This window comes from Lissotriton vulgaris, chromosome 10 (assembly GCF_964263255.1).
Source record: "Lissotriton vulgaris chromosome 10, aLisVul1.2, whole genome shotgun sequence".
Taxonomy (NCBI): domain Eukaryota; kingdom Metazoa; phylum Chordata; class Amphibia; order Caudata; family Salamandridae; genus Lissotriton; species Lissotriton vulgaris.
The window spans coordinates 81,217,947-81,236,279 of NC_141698.1; the positions used below are offsets into that span (position 1 = coordinate 81,217,947).

Below are 18,333 nucleotides of genomic sequence, written 5' to 3' on the forward strand. Positions count from 1 at the left end.
TCTACATGCTATGCTTGGTATACGGAAGCAAGTCTGAAGATGGTGCCCCCACCCCTTTTTTTTGGGGGTATTCTCTGCTCTAGCCAAGGGGTTCTTTCCTTTCACTGTGTCTAGTTCCCTTCTTTCCTAGCAGATGCAAGGAAAGAGGCATGGTTCTTGGCTCACGTTTTTTTACCTTGTTCAGCCCATAGTAGTGTTTCTTTTTTCTCTCTTCAAGCGTTAGCACTTCTTGTGCTAGTTCTTGCTGTACACAGGGGGGCGGGCCCCTGCCCTCTCTTTTTCTATCTTCAGTTCCTTGTGGCCATCCCTTTTCTGAATCTAGGCATGGATGGCCAGCCCGGCCGCCCTATCTCTTCTGTGCTTCTACATGGCCTGTTTTTTCTCTGTTTCTGCATTGCGCACAGCTGTGGTTCCTTTCCATTTGATTGAAGCTACTTCCTTGACACCTCTGATACCAACCTCAAAGTTTCGTTACTGGCCTGACTTTCTTCAGGTGTGCCTTATACCCTTTTTTGGGCTATGTGGTAAATGTTCCTCTTCCGTTCTTCTCTGACATTGGTTTCTTTCCAATCCCCTCTGAGTTGCATCACACGGAGGTTGGTGAGCCCATGGGATTCCTTCCGGGTATTTCCTCTGCTTGCGCGCGATGCATATCTTCTACAGTGAAAGGACCAAGGAAGGACTGAGGGGATAATCAACTCTACTTTGGTTTTGCAAGTGCAAAGAAATTAAAGGTGCTTTGGAAATGGACCATGTTGTGATAGTCTTTTGCATCTTACCGTGTTCATCCTTGGCCAATGATGACGCCTCTGAGAGCCTTAGGGCTCTTTCCATCTGGAAAAAGTCTGCGACTATGGCCTTAGCTCATGGTGTCTGTTTTGGAAATCTGCAAGGCACCCAGACTGCCATCTGTCCATACATTAATTAGGCACTCCTGTACCGAATCGTTGACCTGCAGGGAGGGTTATTTTGTCTACTCTGTCCAATAGACCTTCCTGGTGTAATGTGCAATCCTCAAAACCCCTTCCTTGAAGAAGTATTGTTTTCGTATCAATTCACTCAGTCCCTTTGCTGTTTGAGGGAACATAAAGCACCTTTTTGATATTTAATAATGTTTTTTAATTTTACCATAGAACTTTTTTTTCCATTTCCTTTCCAGGAACAACCTGCTCAGGCCAATTTTGCAAATATCTGCACTGGATTGGAAGTCTTGAGTTTCCTGTTAACTGTTCTGCAGTCTCCAACTGTTCTTAGCAGTTTCAAGCCCTTGCAGCGTGGCATCGCTGCCTGCATGACATGTCAGAACACCAAAGTTCTTAGGGCTGTCCACGCTTTACTGTCTCGTCTCATGAGCATCTTCCCGACAGAACCTGGTATGTTTCTTCATGTTAATTGTGTTTTCTTTTCACTTGTTTCATATTTTTAATCCACTTTAAGTTGTACTTTTAAATCGCTTATGTCACATAAAGTAGCTATGTGGAATGTAGTGTTAACCACGAACATTAAAAGTTAGTAATCTGTATAATTTGTTTATTGCCTTTAAAAGCTATCAATGGTAACGTGATTTTTTTAAATATATACAATGGCTGGTTTGAAATTGCTATTTTCGAGCTGAACAAAGTAGTAAAACTAGGGGTAGACAATAACTGCAGTCCATTAATATGTTCACAGCAGGTATTCGGCCACTGTGTGCATTAAACAGCCAGATTTTGCTGCATTGAAACACCTCATTGATGCACTGTGGTATCTCTTGTTGTGTTAGGCAGCAAATAGATGAGAGGTGTGTACCTCCTTCAGTTTACAAACTAAAAACATGTAGAAATTCAACTCTCTCCTGTAATCCTGTGATGCAGTGATCACCATGATAGCAAATGAGAATCCTACCTATTTAACCCTGTATTAGATTAACTCCTTTTTTGCACCCGCACAGCTCAGTCTTTACACTGAGCTTACATTGGTAGCATTGACTCCTGCCATAGTCTATATGTAGTTAGTCAGCCTTGTTATGTGATCCGAACCTTAGCCAAACGGGTGACAGGAAACCGATCTCCACCCCCTCCTAGAGGCCTCCAACTGTAAAATGTTTCACTGCATGTCTGACAGTGAATCCTCTGGCACACTGATTCCCAAGTTCTCAAACCAGGTTTTTCCCCAAGGGATTTAGATTTTTTTTTCTACAGAAAAGAATCATTATTTCTGCCTTAAGGAACTTTGCTTCAGTCTTCAGGAGAATTACATTTTTTCTACTGTTTTTAACAAAGATAACAATATGCACAAGCTGGAAATCATGTGGAAACAAAACATCTTATGGGTAACCCACATGCTAAGTGCTTGTTCTGTCTATATCCGTATATATACGTTGAAAAAGAAGTGATTTCTGATAAGATACTTTTAACTGTAGATTTTACAGCGTGAATCTTTTCTGGATTCACATGCTGTGTGCTATTCTGCCATCTAGTGATGTGGGTCAGAAATTGTTGTTAAAAACTTTTCTGTCTAAATTTTTAGGTCTCGCACCTGGCGATGCAGGGCGAAGCGCTGTCGCCAATGAGACCTATTGTCGTCGACTAGGCTTTCAAGAGTTCTCAAGGGAGACAGGAGGTGGGCACGCGCAGGCTGCAGGCCGGACTGCAAATGTAAACGCGCGCTTGAACACGCAATGTGCCTGTCCCCCTTCCGTCCTCGCAAGCCTCAGCCAATTGCACACGCGCTCAACTCGGGATTTTCTAAGCCCGGTGAGCGAATCGCTTTTTTTTCTAATAGCCTGTCTATCCTTATGCCGCACAACGTGAGGAGCGAGCAAGCAAATTGAATCCATTCACATAGGTCACAGCAAGCAGATTTAAATTTAAACCAGACCCTTTCGGCTCCCGCAGGTGCATTCTTCCTTGCCCCGGCCCCCCGCTCGTGTAGAGCGCACCGAGGCAGGTAAAGTGAGCTCCTGCCCTCCTCCCCGGGGCCCATTAGTGACCCTGTGGTGTGAGCGAATCAGTGACGACGGAGACGAGTCTCACCTGCCCAAGCGTGGCGCAGGCAAAGCGCCTGTATGACGCACAGCGCTCCGAAGACCCGCAGGGCCATGACTCCAGGGCTGGTGGGCGCTAGATCCGGTGGTGCTCGCTCGGTTCACCTGCCGGATGCTCCTTGAATATCTCCTCGGTGCTTCCTGCTGACTCTGGGCCAAGGGTGATCGGAACCATAAAGCCCAGAGGGAGGGAGTGAGTGGGAGGGAGGCACCGAGGAAGGGAAGGGCTCGAAGGAGGTCCGGGGAGGGGCTGATAGAGGAACGCCCGCCCAAATCAGTGCCTTGTTGTCGGTTGGAGATGAAGCAAGAATGTGGAAGCCCAGCCCTGTTGTGACATCACAGTGGTAAACAGATAGGCTCCTCACAACAGTGAGCTGGCACGCTCCTCGTTGAAGATTTGCTAGTGGTAACAAATTCCCGGGGGAACTGTCACAATCTGATGTGAGGTGAGCAGAGGGGATCGTGTCTGGTGGTGAGTTGATCAGCAGCAAAGGAGCAGTTAAAAAGACAAGGCCCTGCGCAGCAATGGGAAGTGAGTTTGTGACCCTGTGGCGGGCAAAGTCTTGTTTTTGCAGTTTATAGCGCAAACTCGACCCGAAGGAGCTAGACTGCTTCACATGAGCACTAGTTACGTTACACTATATATTCATTTTTAGGCACAGGGAGATTAAGATACTTGCCCAGAATCACAGGTTGTTGAGTGGACGTAGAGACTCAAACCTGGTTCCCCAGTTCCAACGTCGGCAGCCCCCACCATTACGCCACATCCGCTTGATCTTTCCTGTGGCAGGTGTCTTCGATGCCGCAAGAAAATCAGTTTAATTAATACTGAGTGCATTTGCTTCAAACGTTTCATAACATTAGCTCTTGGTAACCTGTGTTAACATAATCATGTGCTGTAACTTAGCGTTTAAATAGCTTGTAGCGCTATGACACCCCCCTCAGGAGAGCTTCCTCGGTGCGGCTCTCCAACTCAAAAAGAGGCCTCTCTGACAGTCAGTCCCTGCCCCTTCCCGAGGCCGGTGGGGGATTCTCACACGCTGGCCCCCTGCAGAGATCTGACTGGGCGCTCCCTTGGAAGTGCGGACACTCTGACAGCGGGGAAGACGGATGGAACAAGCCTGTGTATTCAGGTGTAGGACTGGCAGCACATGACCGCCATCTGGGGTAAGGCCTGAAGGTCTGTGATCATTGCCCAGGGGCGAGGAGAGGGGCACTGGGCGAGAGTGGACGGCCTCACTGAGGTAAACTCGGGGCCCAAACATGAGCCTCGAATTCTATGGTGGAAACACAGAACCCCAGTTAGGCAGACTGGCACTGCTGATGTCTTCAGCCACAGTGCTTACTTTCTGCCCAAACCTCTGATCCTATGCGCAGTCGGTGCTTTTGAATGTGTACTTTTGTAACGAAACTCATGTAGAGTACTCTGATACCCGATGTCTCGGGTCTAGTTCGTGCTATGTAAAACGCAAGAAAAAAAAGTCCCTCTTTTTCTCGACAACCACACATGATCATTAAATAGTATTTTCACCCTTACTTTACTCTGCTGGGTTGACAAACACAGATTTCATCAGACACTTAATGGTGCAACTAAATAATTAACCGCGCTTTAAGGAGTGTAAGGGATGTGCAACTTGCCTTCCACTGTTTAATCTTATGTCATTTTTGTTTGCTATTTTATATAGTGCGGACTTGGCAAAAAGGTATTCGAGCGTTTACAAGAGGGAAGAAAGCACATTCTGGTTAACAAATGACAAGGCATGAGATGGTAGAGGGGGGAGATGGGATGCCACCGTTTAGCCGTTTTTAATGAAAACAAGCGCGTGCGCTTGACAAAAGGCAGCATGGGGAGGGGAGAGAGAGAAGGGGGCCTGTGCCTGTTTCCCTTGCGTTTCCCTTGTGGGAGCCAGCAGGGGCACCATATGTTTGCAAGTTAATTACAAACATATGGTGTCAAAGCTCACACCCGGAAGGGATTCGCTAAACCTGCATGCGTTGCCATTGAAGGCAATGGAACGCGTGCACGTTTAGGGCAAAAGCTCAATCTATTCTAAAAGGTCTCTTAGCGAGACCTAAAAAAGGAACGTGCAAAGGAGCTTAGTTCTCCTTAATTAACTTTGTGGCTTTCCAGACTGATATATCTTATGATGGGCTGGCTTTCTGCCGCTTCCGGTCAATGATACAACATGCTACTATGTATCAAACGCCTACGGTACGTCAGAACTCTGAGCCTAGTTTCTCAGTGGTCCTGTATGCACAGAAGAACAGAAGCATTTTCTAGGCAAGTTGCTAAGAAGACACAACATTGTCAGAAGTTAAATTGCACAAAATTCACCACCGAAAATAAACATTTGTCTCCTGGCTTCCCAAATGAAAGAGAAAATCAGTGTCTGGCTAACAGGGGAGCTGGGGGGGCAATACACCAGATAGTGTAGGGGCACTTTATACACAATAAGTCAGCCAGAGAAAAATAGAGATCCAAGGAGTCGGGACTAATGAATAGTGGTGATTACTTTGTTTATTACTTAGTCCAAAATGCCAAAGTCTTGGTCTGGAGCCTGATTTAGAGTTTTGCGGAAGCTTATTCTGGCACAAATGAGATGGATATAGCACCAACTTTATTATAAGTGCCATAGGATATATTGCTCTTGTAATAAGGCAGACCAGATATCTGTTAAGTTTGAGATGGAGTAACCCATTTGCAAAACTCCAGATAAGACCCTTAGTACTAAAATTCTTCTGAAACGTGTTAGTGTGTGAATGCATTCCAGGCAACCAGCAGGGGCAGATTGCTGATTATTTCCTCTCCCATTGTAAATTGTCAAGGGGACACCTAACCATAGGTGAGTAGTTTTTGAAGAGCTTTCTTATAATTGTCTGTAGTTTTTGTTACTGTTACTTCAGGGGATTTTTAATACGAAGTTTGATGAGCATTGGAGGGCTGGCTATCAAATCTGACCCTATCTGGTTAGCCACAGACAATACTAATATAAGGTTTGTGATGGGGGTCAACTTAATGGGGGATAGAAAGTGCACACATTTGTTGCAAAAGGAGAGTGAGAATAATTTAATGTTGTCAACCTGTTTCAGCTGCCAGATAGGTCCTCATCATTCCTCGGGACCAGTGCAGTCTCTGTAGTTGTAATTTAAAAGCATAATCAAAATCACACCAGCTGCCAGTAGAGACAGAACTGATACGCCTCATTGGTGAATTCTCCACAGCTGTCCTGTTGTGAGGGGGATGGACTCTTTGTTGTTCTCCCTTGGGTTAGGTGATGCTGGGAGATACTGAAACCAAGGATGGACCACTATCCGTCTTGTTTCGCAGAGTGATAGCAGTGTGGGTGCAGTGGACACATTTCAAAGGAGATCAGTGGAAAGTCTAACTGGTTTCACTAACACGTGTTAAATGCTGGGGGGGATAGAAGCGCTAGAGAAAGGATAGCATCCAGAAGTACTACCCCTTGGGGCACCACACTTCATGGTCCTATTCGAGACTTAACAAATCACACTCAGGATTTTCTACATTGGCTGGAGGGGGCTCAAGAGGCTTTTTGAGAAGGAAGGAGGTGGCAGTTATCATCCACAGTTCCGTGGGCACCCACTAGACCCGACTGAATATCACTGCAAGCGGTGACTTTTCTGCAACAAGGGAGGATAGGAAAATGAATCAAATACTCAATAAGTAGATATACTTTCACAATATTGAGGGAGTTGATACTCTGCATTCAATATTTTTGTGTGATGATATTTTAACTGGATATTCTGGTAGTTCACCCCCAAGGTCCGACAAGTGGAGCATGCCACCACTGGCACGGACAGTCATTAATGCCCTGTGAAAAGTCTGGCAGATGTTCCAGCAACACAATCGCTCTCCAGGGAGGCCACACTTGGTGTGCCACCACCAGGCCCAGACTGACCTACAATGGGGTCCTCTCTTTCAACACACAGACAATGCTCAAAATGTGCAAAAGATTCTTTAACTCACGTGTTCTGGAGCATTCTCTATCACCAATTACATTTGTTTTTAGGTCCAGCCTGGCAGCGCATGCGCTGCTCTGCGAGGCATGCTGTATTTGGGTATGCAATAGAAGCGCCACCCACTCTCCGCCCATATTTTTCACTGGCTTGTGCCATTGTTGTTTGTAAAGGATGTCTTCTGATTCGTTAATAGGCTTGTTAATCCCTCCTTAGTGCCGCCGTGTCTTCATTTGTAACCTCCTATGAGGACTGATCCTTTTAATTTGGTTGTTATACGGTACATCTTCTTTAGTCTGTAAGCACTATTTTCTTTAAATAGTTTCTCCTACTGCAGGCACAACATGTTTTCCTGCAACATTCAGCGCACCATGCATGCTTTCATTTTCTAAGCAGCCCTGGACAATGGCGGCCGCTTCTTTGAATAGGTCTCACATTTAGAAGAGTTTGAGCTATTGACGTAAATGACAATGCCTTTTATTTATATGTTAATTAGCCAAACAGATCAAGAAAAGGCGTTGTCATTTACAATGCCAATAGCTTAAACTCTCGCAAATGCGAGACCTATTGCATTGCAAATGCTTGTTTTTTTGTTGGTGTGCTTCATCAGACCTCCATTTGGTGTCCCCTTGTGACATTGTCTTGCTTCCTCCGGAAGCTCCCACCTTTTTTCTCCATGTTCAGATTCTTTTTTTTCCACTGTTGGGTCTGGATCGAGGCAGAAGGGGCTCCCAACTTTTTGGAATAAAAAATCTGTGAAGAACTCTTAAAAGGCAGCAAAATCAATAGGACATCGGAGGAAGGTACTGGAGAACTTCGGAGTGGAAGTGAGTACTTCTTAGGCTAAAGAGAATGCACCTACAGGTAGGCCCCTATGCATGATGATGGAAAAGCGTTCAAGTTCTGCAAAACTTGCAATCATGACTCGGAGGGAGAGGCAGAGAAGAGCCAACTACAATATTCAGGGCCAACATACAGCGCCATCCCTGCAATTCCTGGGCCTCTCAGACGAAAAGGGCAATGTCGCAGAAGGGAAATTAAGACCGATGTCTACTTGGTGGAGGGCAAAACTCAAAGGGGGGGGGGGAGAAGTCTCTTCTTTAGAGGTAAGAGAACCGTCCTCCTCTAAAAAACTCGGCGAGACTCGAAAACCAGACTCAAAGTACCCGATGGGAACATCGGCATCCAAGCACTCGACGACCACAGTCTCAACCTGAGACAAAATGCCCTTGGATCATTCGAAAAGAACTCCCCAAAAAATCCAAAACATCGAAGTACTGTTGCGGAAAAGATGCTTTAACGTCAAAACAGGAGCGGACGAAATCAGAAAGACATGGTTTGCCATCAGCAGTTTTCCTACCACTCAGCAGACACGACTACGAGCTAAAAAAAACGTAGAAATTCAATTAAAAACCCCAAGGTTACAGGGACATTAAAGTTAGGAAATAGAATTTGAAAAACCTTAAACATTCACAGGAAAAACAACAAAGGTTACAAGGACGTTTTAGGTAGGCTCAGATTTTACTTGTAAAAAAACAATGAAATTCCGCAGTTATAGTTACCTGAGATAACTATACCTTACTCCCCCGCAATGCCCTGCTTATGACCACACATATTAAATCACTCAGGACATGGTCAGTGACATCACTCATGATCTCACCGATGACCTAATCGATGACCTCATCTACAGAACCATTCATACCCCCACACAACACCTTGTACGCCCACTCAGACACCCACACCAGTACTCAAACCCACTCACTCCTTTATAGAGCCACTCATTCACCCAGGCACTCGTACAGCCACTCACACAACCATTCACTCACTCATACAGCCACTAACATAGCCATACTGCTACTCACATACCCACTTATTCACCCACACAGTAACTCACACACCCACTCACCCATACAACCACTCGCACACAACTACTTACATATCAATTCACACATCCATAAGAGCTCTCGCACATCTGCTCACTCCCCTATACATCCATCCAGACATTTACTCTACAATACAACTCACACACCAACTCACTTAACCAAACAGCCGCTTACTCAACCATACAGCCTCTTACTCTGCCAGTAACTCTCATACAGCTATTCAAACATTAACTCACTCACCCATTCATCCTCTGACTCACCCAACCACTCACCCATACAGCCACTGACACACACACACACACACACACACACACCCACCCACTCACCAATACAGTCACACATCCACTCTCACACAGCTGCTCACTCACCTACTTCACCTTGTATAACCACTCAAACACTCATACAGGCCCGCAGACATCCACTCGCACAGAGATATACAGTCACACACATAATGTATGCTAGAAATAGTATCGCTCACTAGTACAGAAAGTGCCTATTTTAACTTTTGTAGTACCTTGGTATATATGTTTAACATTCATAATCTTTTTGAAAACACTGACTGGATGATTTCATCAGTAAGGTAATTGGTGATGTCATCAGTGATGTCACTGGCCATGTCATGAGTGATGTAGTATGTGAGGTCATAAGCAGTGCATGGCGGGGCATGGGTTATAGTTATAGTTAGCTCAGGTAATTATAACTGCTGAATTTCACTTGTTTTTTACGAGTGAAATTTGAGTCTAACTATAACGTCCTTGTAACCTTTGGGTTTTTCAGTGAATCTTTTCCAAGGGATTGGATTTACCTCAGCCCGCCTCTACGAGTGAGCTAAGCAAGGGCTTCTGTGTTTACAGCTCATGACTGCACGAGAAGCAGGTCACATTGCTTTCCTGTTCATGGCCTGGTGGAAACTTATTTCTGAGGCTGGAATGTAATTGGGACTCGAGGAGGTGTTTGTTTTACCATCAAGGACATTTCCAAAACCGGACACTCTGCGCCTAAATCCTGCCCAGCAAGTATCTATCTGGACTGACACCAAGTAGTCCATTCCCTCGCAGCATCTGTGCCAGCAAGGTGTTACCTGGGAGTTGCAGTATTGATAGCACTTCTGCTGATTGCTGGTCAGGTGATGGTGGATTGCCAGAAGCTCCCGCCAATGGGAGGGGGCAGGACTATGTAAGGATGCAGGTGGGGCAGCACTTTGATTTACAGCTGCATCCGAAGAAGGCTAAAGGCAGCCGAAATGCATCATGCCATTTGCTGTGTTTAAATGAACGCTTGCGAAGAAATCCCCTGTGTGGCCTCTACCTTTCGTAATTGGAGGGGTTTGATATATATATATATATATATATATATCTGAAAGAGACATGTTAGTGATAGATTCCTTACCTTAGAATATCCCCAGGCGTCAGACTGGATCCGGAAACTTTTACGTAGCAGTACGCTTGCGCGTCGGTAGGCGTTGTCTGCGGCTCCACGTCCGTCGTCGGCGTCGTGGGCGCCGTGATGACGTCGTAGGAGTACTTAGACGCCGCCTCCGCGTGCTGACGTCAGTTCTTCTTTTTTCCGCGCCAGCCAGCGCAGATCTGGAAAGAGCAGTTCCCTAGTCAATTTTTGACTACGTTTTTGGTGATCTTTTGATCCATTTCGAAGTCGTGTACGACTCCGACGGTGCCGTAGGGATGCCCGGCTTCAAGCATTGCGACGTGTGCGACCGCACCATGTCGGTCACGGACCCTCACCGCCTGTGCCTGACGTGTTTGGGCGTCGACCACGACGACAAAGCCGGCTCCAACTGTTGGGCCCTTTCGAGGAAAGCCAGGCGGCAGCGGTCCCGCAGGCGCCTCGAACTCCGGCAGTCGGCCCCGCGCCGCGTGAGGTCCCGGTCCCACAGGAGGTCGAGGGACAGGTCGCGGGGACGGAGCCGTCATAGCTCCGGGAGTCGGCACCACTCCTCCGGGTCCAAGTCGTCAGGTAAGAAACACAAGAAGTCAAAGAGGCCTCATCACTCTTCTGACTCCCCCCCGACGCTCACGCAATGCGGCCGGGGGTTCGGGTGACACCGCCCACGCGGATCCTCGGGAGTCGCGGGCGCCGCGTTCGGCCCCATACCCTCCGGTCCCTGGGCTGAACGCGACGCCGGAGGAGATTGAGCGTTTCCTCATGGTCATGAGGTCCCTTTCTCCTCCGACGGGCTCCGCGGCGCCTCCGGGCCCAGCGGACCCGTCTGGGGGCCCTAGTGGGTCGGGGGCTTCGACCTCGACGCCGTTGGGTGCTTCGGCCCCGACGCTGGCGGCGCCTTCGGGCCCGGCGCCTCAGGGCCCCACGATCCCGACACCACCTGTGCCCTCGGGCCCGGCGCCGCAAGGAACAGCGGCACCGGCGCCTTCGGGCCCGGCGCCGCTGGGCCTTCCTCGGGCTCTGGAACGTCACCGGTGGAACTTACGACCCCCCCGGCGTCGGTCCATGTGGTGTCACCTCCGGCACCGTCCTCGGTTCCTTACTTTGGTTCCGACGTCGGGACGACGCCTATCGGCGCCGCACCCGACGCCGTTTAAAGATTTTTACTTCTATGAACTGACCTCATACAATTACGACCCTGAATCTCAAGAGATTGGTGATGAGGAGGATTGGGAGGGGTCTGAGGACCCTCTGACCAAGGAGTGTCAGTCTAATATGGACTGGGCAGGACACCTTGGGGAGGCCAGTGGCCTGGACACCTCTCCAGACACTGGATTTGTCTCTCCGCCTACCGTGGCTTCGGAGGAGGGAGCTACCTATGGTGTGGTGTTGACGAGGGCTGCCAAGGCCTTAAACCTTGAGCTCCCCGTTGCGGCCGTGAGGACTAACCTCCTCACAGAGGTCCGTAAGCGGCAGTCATGCTCCATGGAGCCTCTGCTGCCGTTTAATGAGGCCTTGACCGACGTTCTTTTGGGCACTTGGTCTAGGCCCGCTACGGGTTCGCCCGTAGATAGGAACGTGGCCAGACGCCACCGCCCGGCTCCGGGCGGCCCATGTTTCCTGTAATCTCACCCCTCCCCCGAGAGTCTGGTCATCCAGGCCTCTAATTCCCAGACCGCATTCCCGCCGGCCCCGCCAGACAGGGAATCCAAGAGGTACGAGAATTATGGCAAGAAGATATTCTCATCCCTTAGTTTGGGACTGTGGTCTTCCAACACCGCATGCCTCTTGGGCCGTTACACCCTCTCTCTGTGGGAGACGGTGGCGGAAGTGCTGCCAGAGTGCCCGTTGGAGGTACGGGCCAAACTCGGCCAAGCCCTTGTGGAGGGCCGGGACGCAGCCAAGTATTCCATCAGGTGTGGGCTGGATACTACTGACTCGCTGGGCAGAGCGATGGCTACGACAGTGGCGGTGAGACGCCACGCCTGGCTGAGATCCGCCAATTTTTCGGCAGATGTTCAGAACAGGCTTATGGACATGCCGTTCGATGGCCGTCGCCTCTTTGGCGACAAGGCAGACCACGCGCTTGAGCGCTTTAAGGACTCCAGGGCTACGGCCAAGTCCTTGGGCTTCCCGGCCCCGCGCCAGCAAGTGGGTGCCTTTCGCTCCTTTCGTGGCCAGGGAAGGGGCAAACCCCACACGTGCCGCCAGCCACTCCCCGCAGACTGTCGTCCAGCGCTGCGGCGGACGTAGAAACTGCCGCGGAGGCGGTCGGGGAACCAGGCGGAGTCAGTCCACACCTGCCCCCGCGGCATCCACCTCTAAACCCACCTAGTCCGTGCGTTTCGGCCCATGTGACGCCAGTGGGAGGCAGGGTTCGCCATCACCACTCTCACTGGCGCACTGTCAATTCGGACAGGTGGGTGCTGCAGATCGCCCGGAGGGGCTACTCCCTCCCCTTCGAGACGACTCCTCAAGCCATGCCACTGCAACACCACCGCGTATCGGGGGATCATTTGCGGCTCCTGCAGGAGGAAGTTTCGGCCCTCTTGGCCAAGGGGGCCATCGAGCGCGTTCCTGGGCCGGAAGTAGGACGTGGTTGCTACTCCCACTACTTTCTGGTACCCAAGAAGGGCAAAGGGGGCCTACGCCCTATCTTGGATCTGAGGAACGTCAACGGCTTCCTCTGGAAGGAGAAGTTCAAAATGCTGACACTGGCTCATCTCTTAGCTGCCCTAGACCCAGGAGACTGGATGGTAGCGTTGGACTTGCAGGACGCGTATTTCCACATCCCCGTCCTGCCGGCCCACCAGCGTTACCTGCGGTTCACGGTAGGCCACGAGCATTTTCAGTTTACCGTGCTCCCCTTTGGCCTTACGAGCGCCCCACGGGTGTTCACGAAGGTGTTGGCGGTGGTCGCAGCTCATCTGCGCAGGTTAGGGGTGTCAGTCTTCCCCTACCTATACGACTGGTTGTTGAAGGCGGGCTCGCCCCAGACAGTCGTCAGCCACCTCCAGACTACGGCGGATCTCCTGCACCAGCTGGGATTTTCCATCAATGTGCCGAAGTCACACCTGTGCCCCTCTCAGAAGCCCCTTTTCATCGGAGCTGTTCTCCACTCGGCGCAGTTTCGGGTTTACCCGCCCGAACAGTGGGTTCGGGATATACAGGCTCTGATTCTGATCTTCCGGCCTTTATCCCGAGTTTCGGTCAGGTTGGCGCTGCGGTTTCTGGGGCTGATGGCTTCCTGCATCCTTCTGGTGCATCACGCACGGTGGCGGATGCGGGCTCTGCAGTGGGACCTGAAGTTTCAGTGGGCCCAGCATCAGGGCAACCTGTCCGACCATGTCCTGATCTCGGACGGCACTGTGAGACAGCTGCAGTGGTGGCTCACGGACCGCGATTGGGTCTATGGCAGATCCCTCTCCCTTCCCCAACCGGAGCACGTAGTTGTGACGGACGCGCCCCTCCTGGGCTGGCGAGGCCACTTGGGAGAGGCGGAGATCAGAGGCCTCTGGTCTCCGGCGGAGTCCCGGCTCCATATCAATCTGTTGGAGCTGCGGGCGATTCGTCTAACACTGAAGGCATTCCTCCCGTCTGTCCGAGGGAGTGTAGTGCAAGTGTTCACGGACAACACCACCGCCATGTGGTACTGCAACAAACAGGGCGGGGTGGGGTCGTGGACCCTCTGCCAGGAGGCTCTGTGCCTCTGGCAATGGCTGGAACATCAGGGCGTGACTCTGATGGTTCAACACCTGGCAGGTTCTCCGAACGCCAGGGCGGACGAACTCAGCCGACGGTGCTCGATGGATCACGAATGGCGTCTGAACTCGGACGTGGCGCAAGGCCTCTTTCAGCAGTGGGGAGAGCCTTGGTTAGATCTATTCGCCACCGAAGAGAACGCGCAATGTCATCAGTTCTGCGCGTTGGAATTTCCAAGGCGGCACTCGCTCGGAGACGCTTTTCGTCGCGAGTGAAGCTGCGGTCTGTTGTACGCCTTTCCGCCTATACCACTTTTGCCCAGAGTGCTGAAGAAGCTCAAGCGCGACCGGGCACAAGTCATCCTTGTGGTTCCGGACTGGGCACGAATGTACTGGTATCCCGAGCTACTCAGTATGTCAGTCGATCCCCCGGTTAGTCTGCCTCTTCAGGAGGACCTTCTGTCGCAGCAGCAGGGGACGGTCCTCCACCCGAACCTGTCCAGTCTCCACCTCCATGCTTGGAGATTAAGCGGCGACAGTTGAGGCCATTTGACTTGCCTCCTGAAGTCTGTAACATCATTCTGGCAGCCAGGCGTCCCTCCACAAAGTCGGTATACGCCTGCAGGTGGAACAGATTTGTGGCATGGTGCACAGCAAAGGCTGTGGATCCCCTCAATGCCCCTCTTTCTGAGGTTCTCCTCTTTCTTCTCTCTCTTGCCCAGCAGGGCTCTGCTCTGGGCACTGTCAAGGGCTATCTTTCAGCTCTTTCAGCCTTTCTGAGGCTGCCTAACCAACCTTCTTTGTTCAAGTTCTATCGTCAATCGATTCCTGAAGGGCATCACTCATACGTTTCCTCCTGTTCCCTTCGTGATGCCTCAGTGGGACTTGAACCTGGTTCTTACTTTTCTGATGTGCGCTCCCTTTGAGCCACTTCACAACTGTCCTCTTCGCCTTCTTTCTTTGAAGACTGCCTTCCTGGTAGCCATCACCTCTGCCAGGAGAGTGAGTGAGCTCCACGCTCTATCTTGTAAACCTCCTTTCCTTTCAGTCCATCCGGACAAGGTTGTGTTACGGACAAGGCCCTCCTTCCTACCCAAGGTAGTCACGGCCTTCCACATTGGGCAATCCATCACGTTGCCCACCTTCTTTCCGCCTCCGCACCCCTCGAGAGAGGAGGAGCGGCTCCATCGTCTGGACCCAAAACGTGCGCTCTCATTTTATCTGAATCGCACACAACAGTTCCGGGTGGATGATCAACTCTTTGTTGGGTATGCGGGCGCCAAGAAAGGGAAAGCGGTGCACAAGCAGACCATCTCCCGGTGGATTTTCTTGTGCATCCAGGCGTGTTACTCCTTGGCTAAGAAGGAACCTCCTGTTGGGCTGAGGGCTCATTCCACTCGATCCACGGCCACTACAACTGCCTTGGGCCGAGGTGTGCCCTTGCATTACATTTGCCAGGCGACTACGTGGGCCTCGCTGCACACGTTTGCAAGACACTATTGCCTGGATAGTCAAGTCCGGAGGGACGGCTACTTCGGCCGTTCCGTCCTCCAGGACTTTCTGGTGTAATTATTGGTTAGCAGACCCACCACCACGGGGATGGTATTGCTGGGGTATCTATTCTAAGGTAAGGAATCTATCACTAACATGTCTCTTTCAGATGCACAAGTTACTACTTGTGTAACGATATATCTGTAAGAGACATTAGTTAGTGATAGATTCCTTACCGACCCACCCATCCTCTCCGTTCTGCGAACCGATATCTAGGGTTAAGGTCATCCCCTTTCAGGGCCCTAGTTTCATGGCACCAGTGTTGGTTTTTGGCATGGCTCTGCGCTTCTGGCGCGGAAAAGCTGTGTCTAAGAACTGACGTCAGCACGCGGAGGCGGCGTCTAAGTACGTCATCACGGCGCCCACGACGCCGACAACGGACGCGGAGCCGCAGACGACGCCTACCGACGCACAAGGGTACTGCTACGCAAATGTTTCCGGATCCAGTCTGACGCCTGGGGATATTCTAAGGTAAGGAATCTATCACTAACTAATGTCTCTTACAGATATATTGTTACACAAGTAGTAACTTGTGCATCTTGATTTGATCTGTCGTTTTTATGCGAAGAAAGGCTCCTAACCTTCCGCCCCAGGATACAAAGAGCAAACTACGGCCAAGTAAAAACTGGAAACGTGGGCAGCGGCGGAAGGCAAAACGAAACCGGAACAACTCGCAAAAAAGAGGGAGTTGGAAGAAAGGGAAATAAACACCACTTCAACGCCCAACAAAACTATTGTTAATCTATCGGATGTGACCCTCAACAACAGAGAAATTGAAATACTAGGTTTAGGTTTAACATACTGCCCAACACAGGACTTTAATTATGTAAAAACCAGACTTGATATATTCAAAAGTTCACGAAAATTAAAGCTGAAAAAATTCCATGCATTAAATTGCAATCCCAGCAATCCAGCACCGACAATGATGAATGTGACTACGGATACCATGAATAATACACCGACAACGGAAACCCTCATCAATGATATACAGGAACTATGGGATGCAGATACAACAACCAATATACCAGAATCATCAAATGAACAAACAATTGCATCTAATTTGGATTTCAGCTTACCTTTTACTTCAACCATTGGCCCACTAACAGCATTTAAACCAAAATCAACCTTCAATCCAGTCATGTTAAAAGATTCGATCGATCTCTTTCATGAGCAAGTAACAGATCAACTCAAGGAACTTAATATCAAAACCCACAGAGGTAAAAAGAAATACAACAAGGAAAAGGCTGAATACAACACTTTAATGACTAAACTGAAGAAAAACTAAAAAGTAATTATTCGTGCTTCAGACAATGGTGGCAGCATCGTTTTAATGTCCAAAGAAATGTATACTAAGGATGCCCACAAACAACTAAATGATAGAAAATGTTACACAAGATGTACGGCAACTGACCTCAAAAATATGTACTCAGATTTTAATACGAAACTATTCAGTTGGAAATCTGAGGGTCTTATCACTGGACAGGAACTGAAATTCCTTAAAAACACTTTTCCTTTGGTACCAACAATTTATTTTTTACCAAAGATTCACAAAGATTTGAGGAATCCCCCGGGCCGGCCTCTTATCTCGGTGAGAAATGGTTGCTTGGAACATACCTCCCAATATGTGGATTTCTTTTTGCAAAATCATGTGAAAGCCCTCCCATCATATGTGAGTGACACCAGTGACTTTTTGCGTAAGATAAAGGACATCAATTGGGAATCTAATTTTCTGTTGATAGCCCTAGACGTCAGCTCACTATGTACTAGTATTGTACATTTGGATGTTTTGAGAGCGCTGGATTTTTATTTTGAGAAATCTTTGGGTAAAATGCCAAAACACAAGGATATGTTATTGGAAATGGTAAAATTTAGCTTAAATATTAACATGTTTATGTTCAATAATTTACTGTACAGACAATTACAAGGTGTTGCCATGGGGGCCAGCTTCTCCCCCAGCTACGCATGTCTTCACATGGGCTGGTGGGAGGAGCTGGTCCTCATGGTTGAACACAGGGAGGTAATGACTACACAAGTTGTAACATGGCTACGATTCTAAACGATTTATTTGTAATATGGGACAGGTGTGTGGATACAGCAGAACAATTTGTTCAGGCTATTAATAATGACAAATTGAATCTGCACTTCACTGCTGATATAAGCCATACATCAGTGACCTTCCTTGATACTGAAGTAACCATTGAAAATAACAAAATTGAAACTAAATTACATTGTAAGTTAACTGCAGAAAACTCAATACTCCATGCCAAAAGTGCACATGTAAAACATCTGGTAAATAGCATCCCCTACGGGGAAATGTTAAGGCTAAGACACATCCACAGTAAAGATTGTGATCTTTTTATAGCCCAGAAAGAAAGCAAGATGAGGTTTTTGGAAAGAGGCTACCCTGACAGAATTATCAATGCTGCTATTTCCAAATCCATGCTAAAAAACAGAGATGATTTATTGGGCATAGGAGCAGGTGATAACAAATTGGCAATGGAAACTCATACTAATGACAGACCAGGAATTCAGGATAATTGTCCAGTTCAGTAAACAACATAAAAAGATTGAATCCATCATTATGAAAAGTTGGTCTTTAGTTTTAAGTGATCCTGTTATAGGTTCTAGGCTGCCCAAAAGACCGTCTATAACATACAGCACAGGACAATCAATGAAAGATGAATTAGTGGAAACTAGTCCAGAACTTATTGAGTCTTCCAACTGGCTACAAACACACACTGGCTTTTTTAACTGTAAAACATGTAAAGCTTGCCAACAGGGTGTGAACAAAACC

General features: G+C 48.8%; 1 protein-coding gene across 2 annotated transcripts in view; it reads left to right on the forward strand.

Moving 5' to 3' along the window:
* TRRAP (transformation/transcription domain associated protein) overlaps positions 1-18,333 on the forward strand; it is a 737,638-nt gene that overhangs the window by 416,993 nt on the left and 302,312 nt on the right. For both annotated transcript variants that reach the window (XM_086940544.1, XM_086940545.1), the window contains one exon: positions 1,160-1,373. In XM_086940544.1, coding sequence (XP_086796670.1) covers positions 1,160-1,373 — 214 coding nt within the window. The remainder of the gene's footprint in view (positions 1-1,159; positions 1,374-18,333) is intronic.